The sequence below is a fragment of the Sapajus apella genome, unplaced genomic scaffold (genome assembly GCF_009761245.1).
Source record: "Sapajus apella isolate SASKATOON/1434 unplaced genomic scaffold, GSC_monkey_1.0 scaffold61, whole genome shotgun sequence".
Lineage (NCBI taxonomy): Eukaryota > Metazoa > Chordata > Mammalia > Primates > Cebidae > Sapajus > Sapajus apella.
Window position 1 is genome coordinate 175,651 of NW_022437001.1, and position 27,564 is coordinate 203,214.

General features: G+C 36.5%; 1 protein-coding gene across 5 annotated transcripts in view; it reads right to left on the minus strand.

Moving 5' to 3' along the window:
* ARFIP1 (ADP ribosylation factor interacting protein 1) overlaps positions 1-27,564 on the minus strand; it is a 120,155-nt gene that overhangs the window by 13,114 nt on the left and 79,477 nt on the right. For 3 of the 5 annotated variants that reach the window (XM_032246396.1, XM_032246397.1, XM_032246398.1), the window contains exons 4-8: positions 27,120-27,215; positions 25,212-25,324; positions 15,620-15,841; positions 13,548-13,705; positions 7,741-7,915 (exon numbers count right to left, since the gene is read on the minus strand). In XM_032246396.1, the coding sequence (XP_032102287.1) occupies positions 7,741-7,915; positions 13,548-13,705; positions 15,620-15,841; positions 25,212-25,324; positions 27,120-27,215 (764 nt within the window). The remainder of the gene's footprint in view (positions 1-7,740; positions 7,916-13,547; positions 13,706-15,619; positions 15,842-25,211; positions 25,325-27,119; positions 27,216-27,564) is intronic. The other 2 variants (XM_032246399.1, XM_032246400.1) reach the window with 1 other exon arrangement.

Consider the following 27,564-nt stretch of genomic DNA (forward strand, 5'->3'; position numbering starts at 1 on the left):
GGCACTTCACCAATATTTGCTGAATAAAGGAATAAAATGTCAAAGGTGCCAATTATATATCAGTCTGCTCTATTTTATATGTATTTGTTTTACCTTTTAAATATCTCCTGAAGCCTCCCATTCACTCCATTTCCACTATTACTACTCTAATCCAACCTCCTACCATTTCTTGTCTAAGCCACTATACTTAACTCGTAGGCCCTACTGAGGTCTGTCCTCCATATTTTAGACCATCATTTGCTAAGAATTATTTCAATGGCTTCCCACTGATTTCAAAATAAACTTTTCCTCAATGTGGAAAAGTTTATTTTATCAGGCCTGCATAGTCTGGCCGTGACTTACCTCTCCAGCCTTCCCTCTATGCTCTGGTCACACTGGCTCTATTACATTCATTCTTTCACCATACCACACTGTCTCCTGCCACAAGGCAGTTACACATGCTGGTATCCTTTCCTGGAATACTCTCTGCTTCTCAGTTTCTTACTTTCTCAACATTAAGTGATGTTAATGTTCAATATCACTCCCTCATGGAAGCCTTCCCCAGCCACTCTTAACTGACAAGGTACCTTCCCTTGAGAGCACCAGTCACAACCAAAATTAAGTCTGGAAGTAAAGTTGCATGAATAAGAGAATGACTCACAGGATCCAAATGTAGGTAATAATATTTGGCACAGTGTGGAAAGGCAGGTTCTTTTGGGCATAGCACTATGGACTCTCTGCTTACTACACTTACAGACTTAAATCCATAAATGCTTATTTTAAAATTTAAAACCAGAAAAAAAAAAAAAAAAAAAGAAAAAAAAAAATTTAAAACCAGGTAGTTCTTTCACCTATATAACTTAACTCACTTTCCCTAGGAGCACATACCAAAAGTACTACTGTTTTTGCTTTGGAAGTAAAGGTGACATTAAGTCGCTGGCATGAATATTTTAAAAGTACAAGAAGAAGTTAGGGTTCAAAAATGTATCTGCTTGTACACAGTAGGTATTAATTAACATGCTCCTTAAACTTTGGCAACAAGTATCCATTTTTTAAATTCTGAGGTTTATATTTTTTCCTCTCAAGAAGTTTTAGTAAGCAAAAAATACCTCTGTCCTCAAAGCTTTCCCAAACTGTATTTTTACCAAAAAGTACTAGGCTTTGAGCACTATTTTTTTTTTTTTTTTTTTTTTTTTTTTATTGAGACGGAGTTTCACTCATGTTACCCAGGCTGGAGTGCAATGGCGCGATCTCGGCTCACCGCAACCTCCGCCTCCTGGGTTCAGGCAATTCTCCAGCCTCAGCCTCCTGAGTAGCTGGGATTACAGGCACGTGCCACCATGCCCAGCTAATTTTTTGTATTTTTAGTAGAGACGGGGTTTCACCATGTTGACCAGGATGGTCTCGATCTCTTGACTTCGTGATCCACCCGCTTCGGCCTCCCAAAGTGCTGGGATTACAGGCTTGAGCCACCGCGCCCGGCTTTTTTTTTTGAGATGGAGTCTTGCTCTGTCACCTAGGCTGGAGTGCATTCTCGTGAGCTCAGCTCACTGCAGTCTCCGCCTCCTGGGGGTCAAGTGATTCTCCTGCCTCAGGCTCTGCAGTAGCTGGAATTATGGGCACGCACTACCACATCCAACTAATTTTTGTATTTTTAGTAGAGATGGGGTTTCGCCGTGTTGTCCAGGCTGGTTTCAAACTCCTGACCTCAAGGGATCTACCCACCTCAGCCTCCCAAAGTGCTAGGATTACAGGTGTGTTACATAATATATTAGAAAAGAAATCCTAATATACAGGAATGGTATTGTTTGTGATTGTATATGAAACACTGTTAGTGAAAACAACAGTTTTCATATCAATCTAAGATTAGGAATGACTATAAATTTTAAGAAAAAAATTTTTTAGATTAAGTAACTGAATTAATCAAATATGTGTCCAGGATAGATCCCAGGTCTGGTTCATCTTTTTCTGCCTCCTCTGTCATCCTTTAAGTCACTAAAATATAAAATAATAATAAAACAAGCCTATATTTAATGGTTATAGCTAATTTAATTGACATTACCTTAAAGCAGGAGTATATTTTATACTTCTTAAAATAAGAATAAAATCCTTACTTTTTATATTTACACTCCAAACTACTCTGTTGAATCTTTTGATACATTCAGATCCCACTCCTGATATATTCATAGCCCTTGAGCTTTATCATTCCCAAGTTAAATTATAGTCATCTTAAAGAAAAAATTAACCTTCAACTATTTTTTCCACATCTTTACAGTTCCAAGCCACATAAAAAGCTATCTAAGGCCGGGCGCGGTGGCTCAAGCCTGTAATCCCAGCACTTTGGGAGGCCGAGGCGGGTGGATCACAAGGTCAAGAGATCGAGACCATCCTGGTCAATATGGTGAAACCCCGTCTCTACTAAAAATACAAAAAAAATTGGCTGGGCATGGTGGCACGTGCCTGTAATCCCAGCTACCCAGGAGGCTGAGGCAGGAGAATTGCCTGAACCCAGGAGACGGAGGTTGCGGTGAGCCGAGATCGCGCCATTGCACTCCAGCCTGGGTAACAAGAGCGAAAACTCCGTCTCAAAAAAAAAAAAAAAAAAAAAAAAAAAGCTATCTAAAAACACAAACATGAGTTGCTTACATTGATCTGCATATTTTTCTTTAACTTTTTGCTTCTCTTTCCATGTAAACAGTAAACACTGCAGAAAACAGTTGACTTTCATTCACTTCCACCTCCTTCCAATCCCTGTAGCATATATCTAATTCTGGGAAGAATGCAAACATGCACTTGCTGAATGAGTACTATACACCTGCACTATTGCTAGGCTTTATAAGGGCTGTAAAATAAAGCATGGTATCTAGTCTTACGAAGTCTACAAAGCACCAGAAATGTTTATTATTCCTTCTCTTTACTAAAGTAGCCTATGTTTTGTTTTAAATACAGAAAGAAACAGTAACAGGTAAACAAACTGTCTTAAGTCACATAACAGCTCAAGTTACATTATTTAAAGGTCTCAAAAAGGAGAAATACTGATGAAAGGAGAAACATTAGAAGACTAATGAGCTATGTCTTTACTGGTACACAAATCAATGTGGTTTAGTAAACAAAGAAGAGAATATCAGAGATGAATAAGGATTGTTTAGGTTAAAGGCAAACACAACTAAATCACCGGGTGAAGAGGTAGAAAATATAGACCATAAATAGAACATAGGTTTTTCATTAAGGGTAAATGACAAATACCCTCAGATGCATTTATCATGCACATATGCAGAGATGTGTGTATTTTATATACCTACCCTCTTTGTTTTGCCAGAGAGAAGAAAGGCTAGACTAAGCACATATAAACACATCAGTTTTATAGATAAGAACCTAACACCTCATCTGCCTCAAAATTTAAAAAAGTTCTAAGAGAGAACAAACTAAAACACTAAATGCTAAAGCTTATTACTAGAGTCACAGGGCTGGCTTTCAGTGCCATATTCAAGGACTATTTGCTTTTACTTTATGCCCTATTCTCACTGTTTGGTTATGTAGCTTCTCATTTTAGAAGTGTTATGAAAAGATATTCCAAAAGCCACAATATGAGAACCAAAAGAAAGCCAGAGAGAGAGAGGGAGAGAGAAAGGGAGAGAGACAGAGAGAAAAAAAGAGAGAGAGAGAGAGAAAAGCTACAAAAGCAGGTGTATATACTGCAGTAGTCTTTAGGACATTATCAAATTATAGAACAGCACATTCATTGATGTTTCATTTCTTCCTGGTAAGAAACAGGAAGACCACTAGCTGGATATGGTGGCATGTGCCTATAGTACAGGCTGCTTGGGAGGCTGAGGTGGGAAAATTGCTTGAGCCCAGAAGTTCAAATCTAACCTGGGCCACATAGTGAGATCCAGTATCTTTGGGAAAAAAAAGCAGGGGATGGGGAGTAGTTGGGAGGAAGAAATAGGAAGCGTATACTATGTTTTATTCAAATTAAAGAGTTGGGCCTGGTGCAGTGGCTCACATCTGTAATCCCAGCACTTTGGGAGGCCAAGGCAGGCAGATCACCTGAGGTCAGGAGTTCAAGACCAGTCTTGCCAACATGGTGAAACCTGCCTCTACTAAAAATACAAAAAAAAAAAAAAAAAATTAGCTGGGCATGGTGGCAAGCACCTGTAATCCCAGCTACAGGGAGGCTGAGACAGGAGAATTGCTTGAACCTAGGCAGTGGACAGCAGTGAGCTGAGATCACATCACTGCACTCCAGTGTGGGCAAAAGAGTGAGACTCCCCAGATTCCTCATCTCAAAGACAAACACAAACAAATTAAAGTGCTAAGTAGCTTACCCGGTAACTACACATAAAAGAGATGTTGAGGTATGAATTCACCTACTTTTAACAAAACAACAAAAAACCTAGACTTGAGGCATTTTGAATTGCCAAGAAAACAAACAGGGATGATAGACAGTTTGTAGGCTAAAAACCTGCTTTTCCTTCCTTTTTAATGCTATTAAAAATAACAGAATAAGAATAAACATTGCTCAATGACAACAGAAAAACAAAGAAAAGTTCTCTCATGGATCTTTGTCTTTTTCTAAATGACAATTACTGCTTAAAACAACAGTCCAACAATATCTCTTTATCGTTTTGAAGAGTTAAAAAAGATACAGAGGCCAAGGTTTCTTTACAGGTTTTACTTTAGACATAGCCAATTACTGAGTTCAAATTCAAACTTAGCTTGATGACAACTGTGGAAAGCCAAAACAAAGAATATCTATGCTATCTGCCACAGTGTGAATGTGTCCCCTGCCAAATTCAAATGCTGAAATCTACACCCACAATGTGATGGTATTAGGAGGTACTAAACACTTTTGGGAGGTGATTAGGCCATGGGGGTAGAGTCCTCATAAATTCGGTAAGTGTCCTTATAATAAAGGAATGGGAGAGACCCCTCCCGGTTCCAGTGTGAGGACACAGCAAGGAGCCACCTATGAGTCAGAAGGCAGGCCCTCACCAGACGCTGGTACTTTCATTGTGAACTTCCCAGACTCTAAAAATGGAAGAAATAATTCTCTCGTTTATAAGCTACTCCGTTTATGGTTTTTTGTTACAGCAGTCCAAAAAGACAAAGACATCATCTAAGAACATAAAATCCTTGAGAACAGAAGCAATTTTCTATTTTTATTCAATAGTAAAAAAGAAGAGAAAATGTAATAACATTATTCTTAAAGCAATGACTTCCAAACCTTTCTATCTGAAGCCCTGATTCTGTTCATCCAAACTCTAAACACACATCATCAAATTCCTACCAATTGTTTCCACTTGAGTATTTTGTCATCATCTCAAACTAAACCCTGGATCAAACAGAAAAAATTCCCAATCCTTTACTTTTCCCCTCTTCAGGCCACACCAGCTTCCTATTTTAATTTTCCAACTCCTATCATGCAGCCTTTCAATCACCATACTCCATCCTTCCTGCTGCTATTGCAAAGACCCTAGCGCAGGCTCTTAATAATTTCATTTGGCTATAAAAGATTCCTCATTAGTATATGTGCTTCTACTTTCTTTCTTCCTTTAAATTATGGTGACCGAAAAGTCTTTCTAAATGATGGGTTTTTTTTTTTTCCTGCTACTCTCAACTTTAAAAGTTCTTTAGTACCTACAAGATAAAGTTAGAAGTAAGATCCAACTGATTGACATTTAAAATTTATAGAGACCACCTGGCTGTCTATGAAGGTGTCTCCTTCTTCCCTCCCTGCTCAGTGTAAGTCCCTTCCAAGGCCACAATTCAAAGTCTGTATGTGGTCAGGGCTCAGTATAATCTGGTTTCCAATTACCTTTTGATTTTTCTCTTCCTTTAAATCATGTGAATCTTAGGCTTCACTATGTTAGTCTACTTTCTTATCAAACGTGTATTCCTCTAGCATACCTCTTTTAGTATTATTTTGTGATGATAGGGTGGAATGTAAAAAATATTTCTATACTTAAAATATACAATATCTATTATCAAAGTATTGATATATTCACATCTATTAAAATATCGAACAGTGTAAGCGGTATATATATGACTAAAATGAATGCAATCTTATGGGCTCAGTTAATGAATGCCAGAAAGCTACAATGTACTCTGTCTGAATGATGCCAGGCAATTTGTCTGACAACTCTGCCGAGGTTTCCTTTATTGCCACTATAATGTTTTCTGGTGAGTAATTTTCATCCACAGCAGCTTAAAAAAAAAGTCAGTGATAGTGCTAGACTAGGTGGATCCCAAAGAAATATATTATTCTATAGGTTTTATAGCCATAAGAGTTTCTAAGGAAATGTTAAAGAAACAATAAGATACTGTCAATTATAGCTTAATAAAATGCCCTTTGATGTTACGGGGGAGAATATAAACATTACTGCTTCTTGAGAGAACTGAAAAATAATTTTAAGAGGGGACCTGGAAGAGAGTGCAGCTGAAGACCTGTTGTGACCTCACAGTATGTGAAACGCACAGAAAAAAACTACCAATGTGCAATGGTGAGACCCATCTTCACAGGACTGCGCTACACCTATTCTGTACCAACCTCACTACTGGCTCTCTGATTTCCAGAACTGCAATCATACAAAACTGGGTATGCAAGTAATAAGAGGTATGTCAAACACGAGAAACTGTCCTTTTACTTAAACCAAAACACAGGAGTCTATTATTAAATGAATCCACTTCCTGCTGAAACCTACAGCTGGTCCAGTTCAGCCCTCATTGCTATAGTTCTTAGATGTGTTCATATAATAAAAAAATGTGGAAAATGGATCTCTTGGCTTCTCCCTTCTAGGTTATGTAAACTGCAACCCTAAGCTAGATCTTTTAGTTATTTTTCATTTACCAGTTACTGAGAAGAATGTCATAATTATTTTCCTGAAATCTGCACCTAACATTAATAGAAAAGCTTCAACATATTCAAAGCGTAATCTATCACTATTTTTTTTCAAGTTTTAATCAAAGCTTGTATATAAGATTACTTTATTCCTGCATCTTCTCAATTGTTTCTTCCTTGTATTTGCCCTTTTCCTTTCCTGCTTGGCGAGATTTGGCTTTCTGTTCAAGGATCTTTTTACGGTCTTTGTCCAGGTTTAGCTTAGTGATAACCACCTTGCTGGGGTGAATGCCTATGTGGACAGTTGTGCCATTAGCCTTTTCCCGCTGCACCCATTCAATGTAGATTACATATTTCTTCCTGTAAACCTGGACTACTTTGCCAATCTGCTGACTTTTATAGTGTCCTTGTACAACCTGAACTTCATCATCCTTTCGGATGGGCATGGATCGCACGTAGTACTTCTGTCTCAGCTCTTTGGAAAGAGGGGAGGATATAATCTTCCTGCAAATGTGGGAAGGTGCATTGAAATGCCTTTTGCAATTCTTGCTTCAGTCGGAAGTCACAAAGGGACTGAACTTCATTTTGGCTGCTCCCGCTTCGGTGATGGCCGTAAAAGGGAAGAGCTGTTTAACTTTTTAAAACACTTGATACCAATGCCAATCCAAAGATCAATGGCTGTCTGTCAAATACTTTCTGCCACGTGTTATATGTGGAAGACTGGGACAGTGGCATTGTAACTTTTATCAAAGAAAGGTAAATATATTTTGTATACTTCTAAAAACTCAAACACTGATTATGAATGGAATGCCTTCTTGCAATTGTCATACAAGAGAGTTGAAAAAAACCGAAAAACTGACTACCTCTGTTGAAGGTGACTTTAAAGTCCACAGAAAGACCTCAGAAGGTAAAGAATTTACCTTATTTTCTTCTAGAAATTTTAATTTGATAGAAACATCATTGCGCATTTTATCATATTTTTCCTTATGTGCTTGGAAGAGATGCTGTGACTGCTCAATCTTCGGCAGAGTGTTTGCATCACGTGGTCCAAGATTCAGTTCTTCCAAATCAGTGCGATATGCATCATATTCAATCCTGGAAAGAAGAGAGTAAGTGAAGCATACTACAAAAGGAGTTAAATATATTCAAAGATGGGTTGGAAATTTATAATATTCAGTTTCATACTATACAGTAATACATAAAATTCTCATACATATTCTACTTAATGCTTTTGAAATCATTATTTCTTTAAAAACAAGGAGCTATTCAAATAAGAACAGGGGGAAAGCTGCTTGTTAATCTCATTAACTATTTCTTCCAAAGTATAATATTAACTGACAAGTAAAATTGCCAAAATCTGAAAACTAGATAAAACAAGTAAATGTCAACAGAAGAGCCAAGGGCAGAACAAATACCACGTGTGAATTGCCTAATACTGATAAGGCAAAGCAGTTAAGGACAGCAGACTCTAGAATGGCATACTAAAAGAGGTAGAAGTATCAACGGTTCTCAAAATAAGTCTGGGTTAGCAACACACAACAAAAATATAATGTGAGCAACACATGTAATTTAACATTTTCGAGTAGCTACAATAAATTAATTTCACCTGTGTTATCAATATATTTCATTTGACCCAATATATCTCAAATATTAATCATTGTGGCATGTAATCAATACAACAAAATTATTCATGAGGTACTTTACATTTGGAGAGTGGGTAATGAGTCCTTGAAATCCACTGTGTATTTTACACTTCTATCTCATCTCAATTCAAACTAGCCACATTTCAAGTGCTTACCAGACATGTGTGGCTACTGTATTTGACAACACAGCTCTGGATGAATTTCTGTAACATCAGTATTCAGAATGGAACAACAGTATCTATTGTAGAGCACTTACTATCCTGCGTTCTGTGAGATGCCTCACTCTAATATTCTCCCCCCATTAACTCAAATAGTTACCCCACCACTGTCATCACTCCATGATCCTATAAGCTCTCATAATAGCTCTATCACAACGCCTAAGTATAGTACTACCTGGCTTATTAAACAGTGATTTATCCAGCAGTGTCAACTATTTGATACTCAGCAAAGAAGAAGCAAAGTGACTTCTAATTTAGTCAAGATCAGAATCACAAAGCTTATACCCTAAAACTAAAGCTCTTTATTTGGAGATAATAGGAGTATAATTCACATCTTCTATTCTGGGAATTAACAATACTTTAAATAACATAATCTACACTGTAGATAAGACTTGAGAAAGAATACATTAGTCTTTCACACTGATCCTAATTTATTCTTTTTTTATTTTTATTTTACTTTAGGTTCTGGGGTACATGTGCAGGTCATGCAGGGTTGATGCATAGGGCATACATAACCAGGTCCTAATTTATTCTTAGCTTGTACTGAATTTAACAGTATGAGTTAAGATTTAATTTCATTGGCCTCTTCCAGGGTCAAAAGAGAACCATTCATTCATTCACTGATACACTGATTCATTCAACAGTTCTCAAGTGAGCACTTTCTACATTCCAGGCACTGTGTTGGAAAGTAAAGCTATAAAGATGAACAGATAAATTTATCCTCAAGAAGCTTGCAGTCTAGAGGAAGGAGACAACCTTGTAAATAATTACAACAGAGTAAGATAATAAAAATGACCATAAAGGAGGGTAAGGTATAATGAAAATCAAGAGGAATAATTATTAAATTAGATACCTGAAAAGGTTGTCTCAGACAGAATTAAAATAATTAAATTTTGAAGGATGCTAAAAGCTGGCTGGGTGAATTGGGATGGGGAGATCAGTAGAATATTCTGAATCTGAAGAGAACAGCATGGACAAAGGCATAGATTTATAAGACACAATGACAATTTGGTAATTCAGTATGTCAGAATCTGAAGCTGGAACAGGACAATGAAAGAAATTAACATCAGACAGGTGGGCAGAATTGAAACTAAACAGCCCTATAGGCCATGCTAAAGAATTTAAATTTAATCCAGTATGAGAGGTGATGGGAAGCCACTGAAGAACATTGAGCTGACATAAAAGTGACATGATTGTATCAGGATAGAAAGATGACTCTTCTGGTAGTGTAAGAGACGGAGGATAGAATAGAGTAAAAGATTAAAAAATCAGGAGCAAGGAAACCTATTAGAAGACGATATAAGAAATGAGTCACTGAATCAGGACAAAGGCAGTAGAGCTAAGGAGGCGGATACAAAAGATTTAGGAGGCAAGACTGACTTGGCAATAATATCAAGTTAGTTAAATCCATGGGTTCAGAAGCCAAGCTGAATGACCTCCCTGTCTTTTGGCTCTAATGTCCTGAGCTAGTTATTTCATCTCTTTGTGCTCCAGCTTTTCAATCTATGAATGTTAATAAAAATATCCACAAAAAGGCCAGGCGCGGTGGCTCACGCCTGTAATCCCAGCACTTTGGGAGGCCGAGGCGGGTGGAGCACGAGGTCAAGAGATCGAGACCATCCTGGTCAACACAGTGAAACCCCGTCTCTACTAAAACTACAAAAAATCAGCTGGGCATGGTGGCACGTGCCTGTAATCCCAGCTACTCAGGAGGCTGAGGCAGGAGAATTGCCTGAACCCAGGAGGCGGAGGTTGCAGTGAGCCAAGATCGCGCCATTGCACTCCAGCCTGGGTAACAAGAGTGAAACTCCGTCTCAAAAAAAAAAAAAAAAAAAAAAAAAAAATCCACAAAAACTTCATGTAGATAAAGCACGCAGGACACCTGGTAATAACTGATAACTTTAGAATGCTTATTATTGTGGCCAAATTAGAAGAGGGGTATCTAGAAGCAAACACACTAAAAACAATAAAAAATAAAGGAGAAAAACGTATAACTAAAATAAATAGTAATACATGGTGATTTGATCTAAGAATAAATATCCTCCAACAGCCTGGAGCACATTTCTAAACAACAGTGATTAACTTAAACATAATCAAAGTTATAATACTGACCTTATATTTCTTAATTTTACATTCAGAGTTTGTAGATGATATCAAAGTAAAACTTTCCATAACAGCTTCTCTAACAGTGTTCATTACCACCAAGAAGAGAAGCTCACTAAGTTTTCAAAAAGCAACTTCACTTCAAGGTTGCCCATCTGAACTGAGTCCATATCAACAGTTAGTGACGGTTACTTTATGGCTTATGTAAAACTTCTAGAGAACAGGTGTCCACATCTGAATAGTCTTGACCACAATTGACTCCCTTGTTGGTGCTGCTGTGAAGAAGTGTTGAATGGGCTGTTACAAGATTTTCTATACATGAAGCACCAGAGGGCTAGGAAATACTTGTACACAATGCATAATAGGGGGCATTAAAAGGCCACCCGGGCATTTGCCTAAATTACCACTTTTGTACTGATCAAATAGATGACCCTTGCCCTAAAAGTCAGCAAATTCTGGTTTTGACAGAGAAGAAAATACAGCTACTGAAAAACTTTTAACCTTGGTTTCTTTTGGACTATTATCCATCAGTAGGCAATGTTTTAGTTTTAACAATTGGCTAATTCCGCAGCTACTTCATATGCAACAGAAAAGTCAAACCCCAAGCTAAGCTTAATGAATAAGATCGTATTTTGTAATTTGAATAAAAAAGGATAAATTATGGGATGAGGTCATTACTGTTGTTGTTTTTCAAAGTATACACAGAAGCTGTGTGAGGGCTTTAAGAAACCAGCTACCAAGAACATGTAACTTGATTTATAATTTTGTTCAAAAGTTCCAAATGAACGTATATAGTGTATTTTATAAACTGACATCTTATATCACATTATACTTAGGGCACTAATACTCAGGTATAAGGCCTACTGATAAAATGTGAACCATAGGGAAACAATGGGTTCTCATGTTGGCTTTGAAATTGACTAGAAGTGAGCAAACCATTTAGCTTCTAGAGTGTTATTTTTTTCCTCTACAAATTAATTATAAAATGTTTAGAAATAAGAGCTGAAGAGAAAGAGATTATTATTAACTAAAACATATTTCAAGATAGGTAGGCAATTCCAAAGTAGAGAAACAATCTAGATCCACAAAGTTCTTAACTAGGAGTTGTGGGGGTACTTTTGGAAGAAAACAATATTCATCTTTAAAACCCATAAATGTTACAACAATTAGAAAGACTGGAAAATAAGAATATTTAAAATGATTAGAGATAAAAGAGAGAGTACATAATTATGTACATAATTATTTGTACATAATTATGAACAAATTATGGCATTAGGAATAAGGAACAAATTTAGAAAATAATCCAATAAAACATACAAATGAATTTTTAAATTCATATACATAATGAACCCTTTGAAAAATACAATTTCCATGAAAAGATTTACATCAAGACTGAAAAACCAACTACTGAGAATGCTATTGAAAAGATTTCCATGGAAGACTATCTTACTAACAGCAATCCTCACTCTTACCCCTCCATACAACCACGGCTGTTTGACCTTCATTTTCAAGGCATTTAGAATCTCACATATTAATACTAAATGGAAAATGACAAAATAAACATGGGATGGGACAGAAGCATCTCTTCCTGTGAAAACATCAAAAATTAGCTTTTCCAAATGATTTGGACTTTTACTTAATTGAAGTGTAAGAAAATATATATTTAATGAGCACTCAATTGCAAAAAGACTAGATGAGTTTGGAGTTTTTACAGGCATTTCTCATACCATTAAACTAGGATAAGAGGCCAAAGGGTAAAGTCATCCTTCTAAAAGGTAAAGTTGATCTTCAACTATGCTATAAAAAGTGTAATGAAAAATCAGAATTTTGGGTGTTCAAAAGAAAAAAAATCTCAAAAGGGACTAGAATGATATTTAAATAAAAGTTAGTAGGGCACATGGGGAAAAAATTGGGCCTGGAATCAAAAGATGAAAAAGGCTATTATAAGTCTGCCACATTTTAGGCCTTTCAAAGTATTTATTAATATATATTTTGTTCACCATTTAACCAGATAGTTATGAGATAGGGAAATTTTATATATACATATATATATGAATATGGATGTATAAAAACCCATTAAAATAGGATGTATAAAAACACTGCATTATAAACAGCTATCAAAATATAAGTCAAATACTTAATTTATATAAAAGGTAAAATTTGAAAGGGTTTGAAGGCTTGTTATAATCTGGATAAATGGAAGATGGCTGGTATCCTAACAAAAATGACAGAGGCAAAATTAGCTTACTTATTCAATAGAAACTGAAAGTGTGAGTCTGGCTATTGTGGAAGCAATGAAAATGAGGATGAAAGGTAAATTTAGGCCATATTATAGAGAACTATGTAGTACCTACCTGGTAGAAGATAGGGCCCTGTCCTCTTCTAAAGAAGCCAGAGTTGGAAAATCTTTCATTTCTCTATTCATTAGAAGGCAGGGTTTGGGCACCTGACCAGGGCTCTAATCTCAAGGCATGCAGCAAGTATTTACGGGCCTTTAGGAAATGATTTATGGTAGCTGTGGCAGCATCAAGTACTGCCATAGCATAAGGGTCCTAATTAGATTCTTCTGAGGCTTAACTTGGCCTTGGTTCTTGGTTGTTTCTAGAATCCTGTCCTCTCCCTTTCTGCCAGTTCTGTGGAGGTATACTATAACTTTCCAGTACATTTTTTTCCTGCCTAAATTGGCGAGGGTTGGTTTCTGTTGTTTGTAGCCAAAAACTTAACAGAATTGCATGCCATCTATAAAACAGACAATATACTTACCTGGCACTTTCATACTGTTTCACAGTCATTAATGTATCTTCAATTGTTTTATTCACCAAAGTGTTCACACTAGCAATGAAAAAATTAATGGCCCCAAGAAGAGTCTCTCCATTTTTAGCCAGCAGCTTCTGGGTATCTGCATTATAGCCAAATTCTTCCTAAAACAAAGAAGTTGCCTTAATTCATCCAGTAATAAATTAGTGACTTAAAAATCTCAAGCATACCACTAATGGGAAAATATGTGATTTAGAGATCTAGCTGTAGCAGTTTTACTTTTTCTTTCAATCTTTAAAAGAATTTAAATCACAGTTAGCTATATAAATCTTTAAAATTATAGATTTTTAAGATATAATTTTACATAGAATTTAAAATATAAATCTTTAAATTAAAAAAAATTTAAATCACAGCTAGATATAAAATTACTGAAAAAGTCTAATAAACCAAAACTGTCATCAGCTCAGATACATAGCTAAAAGCTAAATAATTTTTATAAGTTACTTTGTAGTAGAAAGAATATTTTCATTTCTATATTTTGTTTCTATTATGCTATAAGCACAGATGTTAGAAAGAAAAATATAGCAGATTATTCATCAGAGAAACTGTAACTATCATAGCCAAATTAGGTAATAATTGGTTAAAACTTTCAGACATAAAACAAAGTATAAATTTTCTGTGTTTTGACTGAATCTCCTCAAAGTATAAATATTAACAACACACATTTCTTTGTAAACTTGGTGACCAGTTGACTCCCAGCTCAGGTTTCTCTAGGTACACAACTGAGGAAGGATCACTCAACACCAGATTTAGTTCATTCTTTTTGAACAAACTGCATCTTGGTGCAGTAAACATTACACATGACTCCTTCAGATATGGCAAGAACCAGCTCCAGCTCTGTATGTTTAGCAGTAAAAGCTTTCCAGACCAAGTTTTACTAACTGACAGATTAATCAGGAATGCATCTAACCAAATAAAAAAATTGATCACATAAGATGTATCATTTAATTTGATAATTATCCAGTTTGTTATAAAACACTTTTCAATTTCAGTTGAAACAAATAATGTAATATTAAATTAATTAGAATCTTAGAAGATACAAATTTAATGCTAGTGCAATAGCTGTAATTATATTTCTTGGGAGACAAAGTATTCAAAAATTCAGCCAATAGCAGGAAAGTAAAATTATCTTTATTATGCTAAAAGCATTTTCCACTTAAGAGATGTCCATGTAACTCCACTCTGGACTCAAGTCTTCAAAATATTATAGACTCTGATTTGCAAATATTGGCAAATAAAGGACTACATAAAAAGATTATCAATCAATGTATAAAAAAACTAAAATGAAAGACAGGACAGCTTAATATTTTTGGCATCAAATTTCCACAAACCAAGTTACACACTGAAGTCTATATAATGTTACTGGAAATTGAATAATACAGAAAAAAATTTTTTACAACTTTTTGAAAAAGTTAACACAACATATTACAACAGTAACCATTGATATTCATTAAGAAGTAAAAGACAAAATAAAAAATTAACAAACAGAAAAATATGAAAGGTTTACATAAATACAATAATTCATAAAAAGTAAAGTTAACAGAAGTCAGTTGGACCTTCCTAAAGTGATATAAAATCTCTCTTTTTTTTTTTGAGACAGAGTCTCACTCTGACACCAGGCGCCAGGCTGGAGTGCAGTGGCACAATCTCGGCTCACTGCAACCTCCGCCTCCTGGGTTCAAGCAATTCTCCTGCCTCAGCCTCCCAACTAGCTGGGACTACAGGCATGCGCCACCACACCCAGCTAATTTTTTTGTATTTTTTAGTAGAGACGGGGTTTCACCATGTTGGCCAGGATGGTCTCAATCTCTTGAGCTCGTGATCTGCCTGCTTTGGCCTCCCAAAGTGCTGGGATTACAGGTGTGAGCTACCGTGCCCAGCCATAAAATATATTTAAAGAAAACCTGGGAATTCCATTTTCATTAAGATCAGAAAATCACAAATATAACAAATTACTTCTTAGAATACTTCTATTATCATTTTCTCCCATCCTTAATACTTATTTAAAATAATCTTACATGAAGTTCTAGTGACTTCAAACTCAGGTCAGCAAATGCATCTCCAAGTTGCCTTTGGGTATGTACCATCTGGAAAAGCTGGGTCGACAATGTTTGAGCCAGTTTTAAAATATTTTCATATTTTTTCTTGTTATCCCTTAATATATCAATTTGAGCTTCAAGTTCAAGGTCCACAGTTCTTGAGCCACGGCCTAGCTTCTCAGAGATAATTTGTCGAGTACACTAAAAGTGGAAGATGTATTTTGTTTAGAAAGAAAAAACAAAACGAAATATAAATGCTAGAGCATATGGCATATACCATTTTTTGGATTCAAACAAGCTAGCCTAACAAACTGAAAACTGTCAGCTCCCTTAATTGATCAGGACTCAGAAAGTAAATTCACCAGACGTGTCTAATAATGATTACTAATCAAAGGACATTTTCAGACTTATCTAGCAAACTTATATACTGCCATAAGAACTCGCTCACATAATTATTTTGCAAGTTTAGAACGTTTGGGTAAATTACTTAAAACAGAGATTTTGGCACTAAGACTAATATAGGCTGTTAATACAGGAATAATAAGAACGCTAAAATACTACTCTCTTATTGCTGTCAAATGCTCTTTTACTTCTGTCTTCCCCCTTAAATGACTTGTATATATGTGTGTATGAATGAGGAATGAAAGAAAGAAAGAAGAAAGAGGAAGGAATGAAAGGAGGGGGGGAAAGAGGAAGAGATATTACTGAGTTCTTTACTTTTGCCCAGACAGCATGGTATTATATTGTTATTGTATTCTGCCCCAGAAATAATACAGAAACATACATATATATATTTGTGTGTGTGTGTGTGTTTTTCTGAGATGGAGTCTTGCTCTGTCACCCAGGTTAGATGAAGTGCGTGCAGTGGTCCGATCTCGGCTCACTGCAACTTCCGCCCCCGAGGTTCAGGTGATTCTCATGTCTCAGCCTACCAAGAAGCTGGGATTACAGGCATGTACCAGCATGCCCAGGTAATTTTTTGTATTTTTAGTAGAGATAGGGTTTTGCTATGTTGCCTAGGCTGGTCTCAAACTCCTGGGCTCAACTGATCTACCTACTAGACACTACAGAACTCTCCACCCCAAATCCACAGAATATACATTCTTCTCAGCACCACATCACACCTACTCTAAAATTGACCACATAATCGGAAGTAAATCACTCCTCAGCAAATGCAAAGAATGGAAATCATAACAGTCTCTCAGACCACAGTGCCATCAAGTTAGAAGTCAGGATTAAGAAACTCATTCAGAACTGCATAACTTCATGGAAACTAAACAACTGGCTGTTGAATGTTGATTGGATAAACAATGAAATGAAGGCAGAAATAAAGATGTTCTTTGAAACTAACGAGAACAAAGAGACAATGTACCAGAATCTCTGGGACACATTTAAAACAGTGTCTAGAGGAAAATTTACAGCAATGAATGCCCACATGAGAAGCAAGGAAAGATCTAAAATTGGCACCCTATCATCAAAACTGAAAGAGCTAGAGGAGTAAGATTAAAAAAACCTCAAAAGCTAGCAGAAGACAAGAAATAACTAAGATCAGAGCAGAACTGAAGGAGACAGAGACACAAAAAAACCTTCAAAAAATTAATAAATCCAGGATCTGGTTTTTTGAAAAGATCAACAAAATAGACAGACTGTTAGCCTGATTAATAAAAAAGAAAAGGGAGAAGAATCAAATAGATGCAATAAAAAGCAATAAAGGGGATATCACCACAGATTCCACAGAAATACAAACTACCATCAGAGATCAGTACAAACAACTCTATGCACACAAACCAGTAGAGCTGGAAGAAATGGATAAATTCCTGGACACTTGCACCCTCCCAAGCCTAAACCAGGAAGAAGTCAAAACCCTGACTAGACCAATAACAAGGGCTGAAGTTGAGGCAGCAATTAATAGCTTACCAACCAAAAAAAAGCCCAGGTCCAGATGGATTCACAGCCGAATTCTACCAGACATACAAAAAGGAGTTGGTACCACTCCCTCTGAAACTATTCCAAACAATCCAAAAAGAGGGAATCCTTCCCAAATAATTTTATGAGGCAAACATCATCCTGATACCAAAAGCCAGCAGAGACTCAACAAGAAAAGCAAACTTCAGGCCAATATCCATGATGAACACAGATGCAAAAATCTTCAGTAAAATACTGGCAAGCCAATTGCAACAGCACATTAAAAAGCTTATCCATCATGATCAAGTAGGCTTCAACCAGGGGATGCAAGGCTGGTTCAACATACGCAAGTCTATAAATGTAATCCACCACATAAACAGAACCAAAGACAAAAACCACATGATTATCTCAATAGATGCAAAAAAGGCCTCTGACAAAATTCAACAGCGCTTTAGGCTAAAAACTCTCAATAAACTAGGTATCAACAGAATGTATCTCAAAATAATAAAAGCTATTTACGACAAACCAACAGCCAACATCATACTGAATGGGCAAAAACTGGAAAGTATTCCTTTTGAAATCTAGCACTAGACAAGGATGCCCTCTTTCACCACTCCTATTCAATACAGTATTGGAAGTTCTAGCCAGAGCAATCAGGCAAGGAAAAGAAATAAAGGGTATTCAATTAGGAAAGGAGGAAGTAAAATTGTCTCTAGTTGCAGACGACATGATTGCATATTTAGAAGACCCCATCATCTCAGCCCAAAATCTCCTTAAACTGATAATCAACTTCAGCAAAGTCTCAGGATACAAGATCAATGTGCAGAAATCACAAGCATTCCTATACACCAATAATAGACTAAAAGAGAGCCAAATCAAGAATGAACTGCCATTCACAGTTGCTACAAAGAGAATAAAATACCTAGGAATACAATTAACAAAGGATGTAAAGGACCTCTTCAAGGGGAACTACAAACCACTGCTCAATGAAATATGAGAGGACACAAACAGATGGAAAAACATTCCATGCTCATGGTTAGAAAGAATCAATATTGTGAAAATGGCCATAGTGACCAAAGTAATTTACAGATTCAACACTATCCCCATCAAGCTACCAATGACCCTCTTCACAGAACTGGAAAAAAACACCTTAAACCTCATATGGAACCAAAAGAGAGCCCACATAGCCAAGTCAATTCTCAGCAAAATGAACAAAGCTGGAGGCATCATGCTACCTGACTTCAAACTACACTACAAGGCTACAGTAACCAAAACACCATGGTATTGGTACCAAAACAGAGATACAGACCAATGGAACAGAACAGAGGCCTCAGAGGTAACGCCACACATCTACACCTATCTGATCTTTGACAAACCTGACAAAAACAATCAATGGGGAAAGGATTCCCTGTTTACTAAATGGCGTTGGGAAAACTGGCTAGCCATGCACAGAAAGCAGAAACTGGACCCCTTCCTGACACCTTACACTAAAATTAACTCCAGATGGATTAAAGACTTAAACATAAGACCTAAGGCCATAGAAACCCTAGAAGAAAACCTAGGCAAAACCATTCAGGACATAGGCATAGGCAAGGACTTCATGACCAAAAGCATTGGCAACAAAAGCCAAAATAGACAAATGGGATCTAATTAAACTCCAGAGCTTCTGCACAGCAAAAGAAACAATCATTAGAGTGAACCGGCAACCAAGAAAATGTGCAATCTACCCATCTAACAAAGGGCTAATATCCAGAATCTACAAAGAACTAAAACAGATTTACAAGAAAAAAAATAACAAACCTATTCAAAAGTGGGCAAAGGATATGAACAGACACTTTTCAAAAGAAGACATATATGAGGCCAACAAACATATGAAAAAACGCTCATCATCACTGGTCATTAGAGAAATGCAAATCAAAACCACATTGAGATACCATGTCATGCCAGTTAGAATGGCAATCATTAAAAAATCTGGAGACAGTGGATGCTGGAGAGGATGTGGAGACATAGGAACACTTTGACACTGTTGGTGGGAGTGTAAATTAGTTCAACCATTGTGGAAGACAGTGTGGCGATTTCTCAAGGACCTAGAAATAGAAATTTCATTTGACCCAGCAATCCCATTACTGGGTATATAACCAAAGGATTATAAATCATTCTATTATAAAGACACATGCACACATATGTTCACTGTGGCACCGTTTACAATAGCAAAGACTTGGAACCAACCCAAATGCCCATCAATGATAGACTGGGTAAGGAAAATGTGGCACATATACACCATGGAATACTATGCAGCCATAAAAAAAGATGAGTTCACGTCCTTTGTAGAGACATGGATGAATCTGGAAACCATCATTCTCAGCAAACTGACACAAGAACAGAAAATCAAACACTGCATGTTCTCATTCATAGGTGGGTGTTGAACAATGAGAATACATGGACACAGGAGAGAGAGATCCAAGATGGCTGATCACTAGCAGCTCGGGATTGTAGCTCCCACTGAAAGCGCAGAGAACGAGAGGACGCCACACTTTCAGATTAATTTTTGTTGCTCACGCACCAGGAGATTCCCAGCGGAGGAGACCCACTCTTGCCAGTGCGACTCTTCAGGCTGGTGAGGCGGTTTTGCCGCTGCCTTGGTGCAGCGGTTCTTGGTGCAGAGTCAGAAAAGCACCATCAATCTTAAAGCCGCTGTTTTGGCCGGCGCAGTGGGTTGCTCAGATTTTAGCGCCAGAAATCAACAAGTTGGACGTCCATTCAGAAACCCAACTATAAAGATGGTAATTAAAAAGGCTGAGAATACCCAAACTCAGAAAGCCTCTCCCTCTACAGGGGATCACAGTTCCTAATCAGCAACAGGACAAGGCCTGATGGAGAAAGACTGTGTTCCATTAGCAGAAGCAGGCTTTAAAAAGTGGATAAGAAACTTCTGGGAATTAAAAGAACTTGTTCTAACCCAATGCAAAGAAACTAAGAACTTTGAAAAAAGGTTTGACGAAATGTTAACAATAACACACAACTTAGAGAGGAATATAAATGAATTAATGGAGCTGAAAAACACAACAGGAGAACTTCGCGAACTATGCACAAGTTTTAACAGCCGAATTGATCAAGCAGAAGAAAAGATATCAGAGGTCGAAGACCAACTTCATGAAATAAAACAAAAAGACAAGATTAGAGAAAAAAGGGTAAAAAAGAACGAGCAAAGTCTCCAAGAAATATGGGACTATGTGAAAAGACCTAATCTACGTTTGATAGGCGTACCTGAATGTCATGAAGAGAATCAATCCAAGCTGGAAAATACGCTTCAGGATATTATTCAGGAAAACTTTCCCAACCTAGCAAGGCAGGACAATATTCAACTCCAGGTAATACAGAGAACACCACAACGATATTCCTCAAGAAGACCAACCTCAAGGCACATAATTGCCAGATTCACCAGGGTTGAAATGAAAGAGAAAATACTAAAGGCAGCCAGAGAGAAAGGTCAGGTTACCCATAAAGGGAAGCCTATCAGACTCACAGCAGATCTCTCAGCAGAAACCCTACAAGACAGAAGAGAGTAGGGGCCAATATTCAACATCCTTAAAGAAAAGAACTTTCAACCCAGAATTTTACGTCCAGCCAAACTAAGCTTCATAAGCGAAGGAAAAATAAAATCTTTTGTGAACAAGCAAGCACTCAGAGATTTCATAACCACCAGGCCTGCTTTACAAGAGCTTCTGAAAGAACCACTATAAATAGAAAGGAACAACCAGTATCAGCCTTTCTAAAAAATACCAAAAAATAAAGAACATCAACATAATTAAGAAATTGCATCAACTAATGGGCAAAACAGCCAGCCAACATTAAATAACAGTATCAAACTCACATATACTGTTATTAATTCTAAATTTAAATTGACTAAATCTCCCAATCCAAAGACACAGACAGGCAAAAAAAAAGCCAAGCTACATCCAGATCCATCTCATATGTAAGGATACACAAAGACTCAAAACAAAGGGATGGAGAAAAATTTACCAACCAAATAGAGAGCAAAAATAAATAAATAGAAAGCAGGAGTTGCAATTTTTGCTGACAAAATACACATTAAAGCAACAAAGATCAAAAGAAGCAAAGAAGGACATTACATAATGATAAAAGGATCAATGCAACAAGAAGAGCTAAAGATCCTAAATATATATGCACTCAATACAGGAATACCCAGATATATAAGACTTATAAAGAGACTTGGACTACCACACAATAATAGTGGGAGACTTCAACATCAATATTAGACAGATCAATGAGACAGAAAGTTAACATCGATATTCAGGACTTGAACTCAGATCCGGAACAAGTAGGCTTAATTAACATTTATAGAACTCTCCACTTAAATACACAAAATATACACTCTTATCAGTACTACATCACACCTATTTACAGGTTTAAATGAAATATCGGTTGGCTACTGGTTATTTTCTTCCCTCATTTTTTTTTTTTTTATGTCTCTATTATTAAACACAATTGCAGGCATACCCATTTTTAGACTGCATTCTAGCCTGGGCAATAAAGCAACACCCCTGTTCTCTCTCCCTCTTCCTCTTCCTCTTTCTTCCTTTCCTTCCTTCTTTTTTTTTATTCTTTCTCTTTCTTTCTTTCTTTCTTCCTCTAAAAAAAAAAAAAAAAAAAAGAGAGAATACATGGACACAGGGAGGGGAGCATAACCCACTGGGGTCTGTTTGGGGGGACTAGTGGAAGGGCAGCCGGGGGTTGCGAGTTGGGGAGAGATAACCGAGGGAGCAATGCAGATATAGGTGACAGGGATGGAGGCAGCAAACCACATTGCCATGTATGTACCTATGCAACAATTGTGCATGTTTTGCACACGTACCCCAGAACCTAAAGTGCAATAAAATATATATATATACAAAAGAAACAGAGAAATTAAAGGTAGAAAGCATGAAGGATGAGGAGAACGGATCAAAGACATAGCCAGAATCAAGTTATTCGAGAGTAAAATGGGGCCGGTGTGGCAGCTCAACACCTGTAAATCCCTGCACTTTGGGAGGCTGAGACGGGAGGACTGCTTGAACCCAGGAGTTTAGGACCAACCTGATCAACAAATGTTGACTCCATCTCTGCAAAAAATAAGAAATTAGCCAGGAGTGGTGATGCCCACATGTATTCCCAGCTGCTCAGGAGGCTCAGGTGGGAGGACCACTTGCGCCCAGGTGATCAAGACTGCAGTGAGCCATGATCACACCATTACACTAGAGTCTGGGTTAACAGAGTGAGACTCCGTCTACAAACAAAAACAAACAAGTAAAATGGATAACAAGCACAGTCTTAAATCAACCAAATCAAAATCAGTATTTGAAGCATTATCCAAATGCCAAGGAATGCCCAACATTAGCTAAAATTTGAGCTGAGGCCAGGTGCAATGGCTCATGCCTGTAATTCTAGCACTTTCAGAGGCTGAGGTGGGCGGATCACGAGGTCAGGAGTTCAAGACCAGTCTGGCCAACACAGTGAAACCCTGTCTCTACTAAACATACAAAAAATTAGCCAGATGTGGTGGTGTGTGCCTGTAATCCCAATTACTTTGGAGGCTGAGGCAGGAGAATTGCATGAACCCAAGAGGCAGAGGTTGCAGTGTGCCAAAATCGCACCACTGCACTCCAGCCCAGGCAACAATGCAAGACTCCATCTCAAAAAAAAAAAATTGAGCTGAAAAGGTCAAAAAGCAGTAACAATGCAGAGAGTCATGTAGACTCCATAAGGTTATTACACTATGAACTTTTTTTTTGTTTAGAGGAATATGTCAGCCCTGGACACACTGGACTATTAACTCTATAAAACCATATAAGTCAGACCTAGATCAAAATATCCAAGTTAAGTTCTAATGAAAAAAATTGTCATTTAAAAATAAAGTTTAAAGAAAATAATGCCTCCTTCACATAGTATTATACCATATGTACATTTTAAAGAGTTGTCATTTTCATTAACACAAATTTTTAATAGGCTAAATGCGGCATATTAATATAAGAGATAAATATGGAATCTTAGTAGTGATTCAACTCACATTATTGTAGAGATGAGAGATGGAAGAAAAGAGGCAAGAGATAGAAGAAAAAACATAATAACACACAGACACATAGGAACAAATAGATAACCAACAAGGAAAACATCAATTAAACAACACGAAAGGAAGGTTCAAATGAACAAAAGTTTAAACGTGCTCAGTCTCGTATGAAAGATGAACAAGTAAAATGAAGGGGAATTCCAAGCAGTAGGCAAATATAACCTCATGACAAAGTTACAGAAGTGTGAGAAAGCACAGACTGTTTGGGAAGTTTCTGGGTAATCTGGTATGGATCACTTGATCCATACATAGAGAAGAATAGTAGTAAGAGACAAATTTGGAAAGGTAGGTAGAGGTCAGACTCATCCTATTCTAAAGACAGTGGGGATCAACTGAAGGATTTTAAGCAAGGATGAACCCACATTAGGCAGAATCAAACATGCAATCTAAGAGAATTGGTTAAGAAGTTGTTATAGTAATGTGAGAGAGTAATAAATACGAACTATGGCTGTGAAGGCTGGGATGGAGAATAGGGGGAAAAGGTGAAAGAATATTAAGAAGGCAGAATCCATAGGACTTAATGACTGACTGGATACGTGCAATCAGCAAGAAGACGGAGTAGAAATCTGTGAATATTTGAGAAGAACAGTTTAGTTTAAGCAGGCGTCATATTTTGAAGACTACTATTGGCATTTCTCAGATTCTACACTGACATGAGTTAAATAATTTTTGGAAAGCTTCATGTAACATGTTTCAGGGACCTTTTATCATCTTAGGAAAACCTATACTTTTGTGGAAGACTTCTAGATCATATTTTTAAGGTATTACTGAAAGAATAAATTCTCTTCCAAGATGTAAGAGAGACCTGCTCTGTATTAAAATATAGACAATTACTAATTTACCAATCACTAGACCCACAATCAGTTCATGAATATAAAGAGAATTATGGCTAATGTTCTACCCTGAGCTGCTAGGGCTTTCATCCTAACTATTCCACGAATTCTACTGTCTTGTCCCTGTTAAAATTGAGCTGTTTGTAATACATCAAATACAATATGGGTTAAATAATCTACTTGTTTGTTTTATGGAGGGCATAAGAAAAATAATCACCGATTACTCTGAAGCAATGCAACTAAGAATGTTAACAAACTTTAGAAACACAACTCATTTGCGATCTGGTGTTGCTCATATAGTTAATGCTTAGTTATTATAGTAAAATCAGAGAATTTCAAACTTTGGAAAACTAAGACACCTCTCTTGACCTTCAGCTCCTACAAAGTATCAAAAGGAGGGAAAGGAGCAAATATATCTACAGTAGCTCTACAGCTAAATAAACTCCAAAGCAGTACATGTCTTCAATTATGTATATTATCTGTTAATAATAATTTCAATAGCTTTTTAACTCTTTTGTACTAAATTCTTATATTACATTCAAAGATCAAAAATAAAACAAATACTTCATTTTCCAACTGTATTTCCACCATGTTTAGATGGTATTTTTCTCTTCTCTATATTCATTTAATTGCAACATAATGACTTGAATAAACATATAAATAAAATTTTTTAGAGTCATTTAGGGAAACATAAATAATTACAAACCTTATAAGTGTTTAGACTCCATTTTCTAACAAGTTCTAACTTTTCCATTGCAGGATTTTTAATTTCATCTGCTAGAATAACTGGTCCACCTTTTGTCTGTGTTCTCTGGCCACCTGCAAGATAACAAAAGATAAAAACACAATCCGGATAAAGACAAGTAGGGAAAGAAAATAAAACACTGACATTGTTCAAATTAAAATACTTATGCATCTAAAAACACAAAAAAAGGTTCCCACTAAATAAAGAAGTAGAACTTCCTGGAATTGCTGAGGATAGTTCCCTAATTACTTAAAGAACATTTCTGTCCATTAAACACAAATGCCATGTGACTTATTTGCCTTCTTTAAACAAACAAAAAACAAACCTGCTGCAATTAGCCTTATTTTCTAGATAAGCTGCCGTTTACTTCAAGAAAAAATAAAAATTCCACAACTAATCTTATACTCTAATGATGCTAAAAAGGAAGTATTTTGGTCAATAAAAATCTAAAAGGCCACGTATTCCCCACAGTGATCTTTCACTGTAATAGGTAGACTAGAACAATAGAATGTTGCTATAATTTTGGAGAATTTGAAAGCTGGGTTGAAATAAGACCTACACTGTACCTCTTTTTTCTCAAGAGACCACACACAAAAAAGCAAGAAAACCAAAAAGAGCCATATGAATAAAGAAGCAGTGTAAAGTCTTGACAATATACTCTTCCAACAATTAAGAATTTATGATATGTAAGCAACTCTACAACTATACAGTTCCCAACAGTAAAATATTTTTCACAGCCGAAATAGTTTTCATAGCTGAAATATTTTTCATTTCAATAGTTTCTATCCCAAAACATTAGTAGCGTAAATGTTTAAGAACATTTCTCATAATTTTAAAAGAATAATGAAATAAAAAAGAAAAATTAGAATCAGCAAAAATTTCTTCTCCAACTTATTCCTATAGCCTGATCAACTTTTCCCATTGGTATATTAAATTAGAACACATTTAAGAATTTACAAAAATCCCACAAAACAAAATGTAAATGTTAACATTTCATATAAGAAATATGGAGTTCATTTTTATAGTCCAGTAACAGTAAAGTGCAGAGCAAATTCAGTGTGAAGACACTGATTTTCTCAAATATTTTTCATTGGGTATAACTGGTAAATTAATAGTATTGTGTTGTGATCTGCAAACTATTTGTAAGTTAAAGTTAAGACCCTTTTCCACTTAACCCATTCTTTTTTTTTTTTTTTTCTTTCGAGATGGAGTCTCACTCTGTTGACCAGGCTGGAGTGCAGTGGCACGATCTCGGTTCACTGCAACCTCCGCCTCCCACGTTCAAGCAATTCTCTTGCCTCAGCTTCCTGAGTAGCTGGGATTACAGGCACGCCTCACCACGCCTGGCTAATTTTTGTATTTTCAGTAGAAACGGGGTTTCACCATGTTGGTCAGGCTGGTCTCCATCTCCTGACCTCATAATCCGCCCGCCTCGGCCTCCCAAAGAGCTGGGATTACAGGCGTGAGCCACCGCGCCCGAACTTAACCCATTCTTAAAAACAACCAACCTAATTGTTGAACGTTGTTTTTTCCTTAACTGAAAATAGAAGGCAGAGCTGCAAAGATAAGAGTTTAGATCAAATGGTAAACTTACAGTCTCCAGAGCAAAGAAAGAATGATTTAAAACAAATTTTATAATGTTTTAATTTTAAAACATTAAGTTTCGAGACATAGCCTAATTACTCTGAAAAGGCAGAAAGATAGGATATAGTTAGAAAAATTATTTCCTTTATTGTTAATAAGGCAGCCACTAAAAAAGTCAGAATAACACACACCTAAGAATAAAAAGCAAGTGATTATGAAACTAAGTAAATTAGTTTAGCTTCAGCAGTAGCAAGAAGGGCTTTATCCAATCAGTGCAGTGAATACCTGCGGGAACAATTAAATCACTTCCTTGTTGAGCCAGTCGACTAGCTGCAACTCTGCTAGGAGACATAACAGATGGCAATGGCGGTGCTGGGGAACCTGAAAAGGTAGACATTTTAACTGTGAGAATCCTTTTCCTCCTCCACATACTGTACATTTTGAATATAGGGTTACTGATATTTCCTTTAAAATATTCAAACACTAATTGGAATTAATATATTTGCTTTCTTTCAGGGAAAGATTAATAATAAATGCTACCAGGCTCATTTTTTATATAAACTTTTCATCAAACTATCAGAACTAAACTACGTAATTATATGATGAAATCTGGTAAGATGACATCTAAACAGGATTTTAACTGAACTCTGCTATTTCCAAAATCAGTTAACAGAATGTGAATACAGTCCCATAGTTAGATAATTTAAAGCTTCAGTAAATATTTCATAAC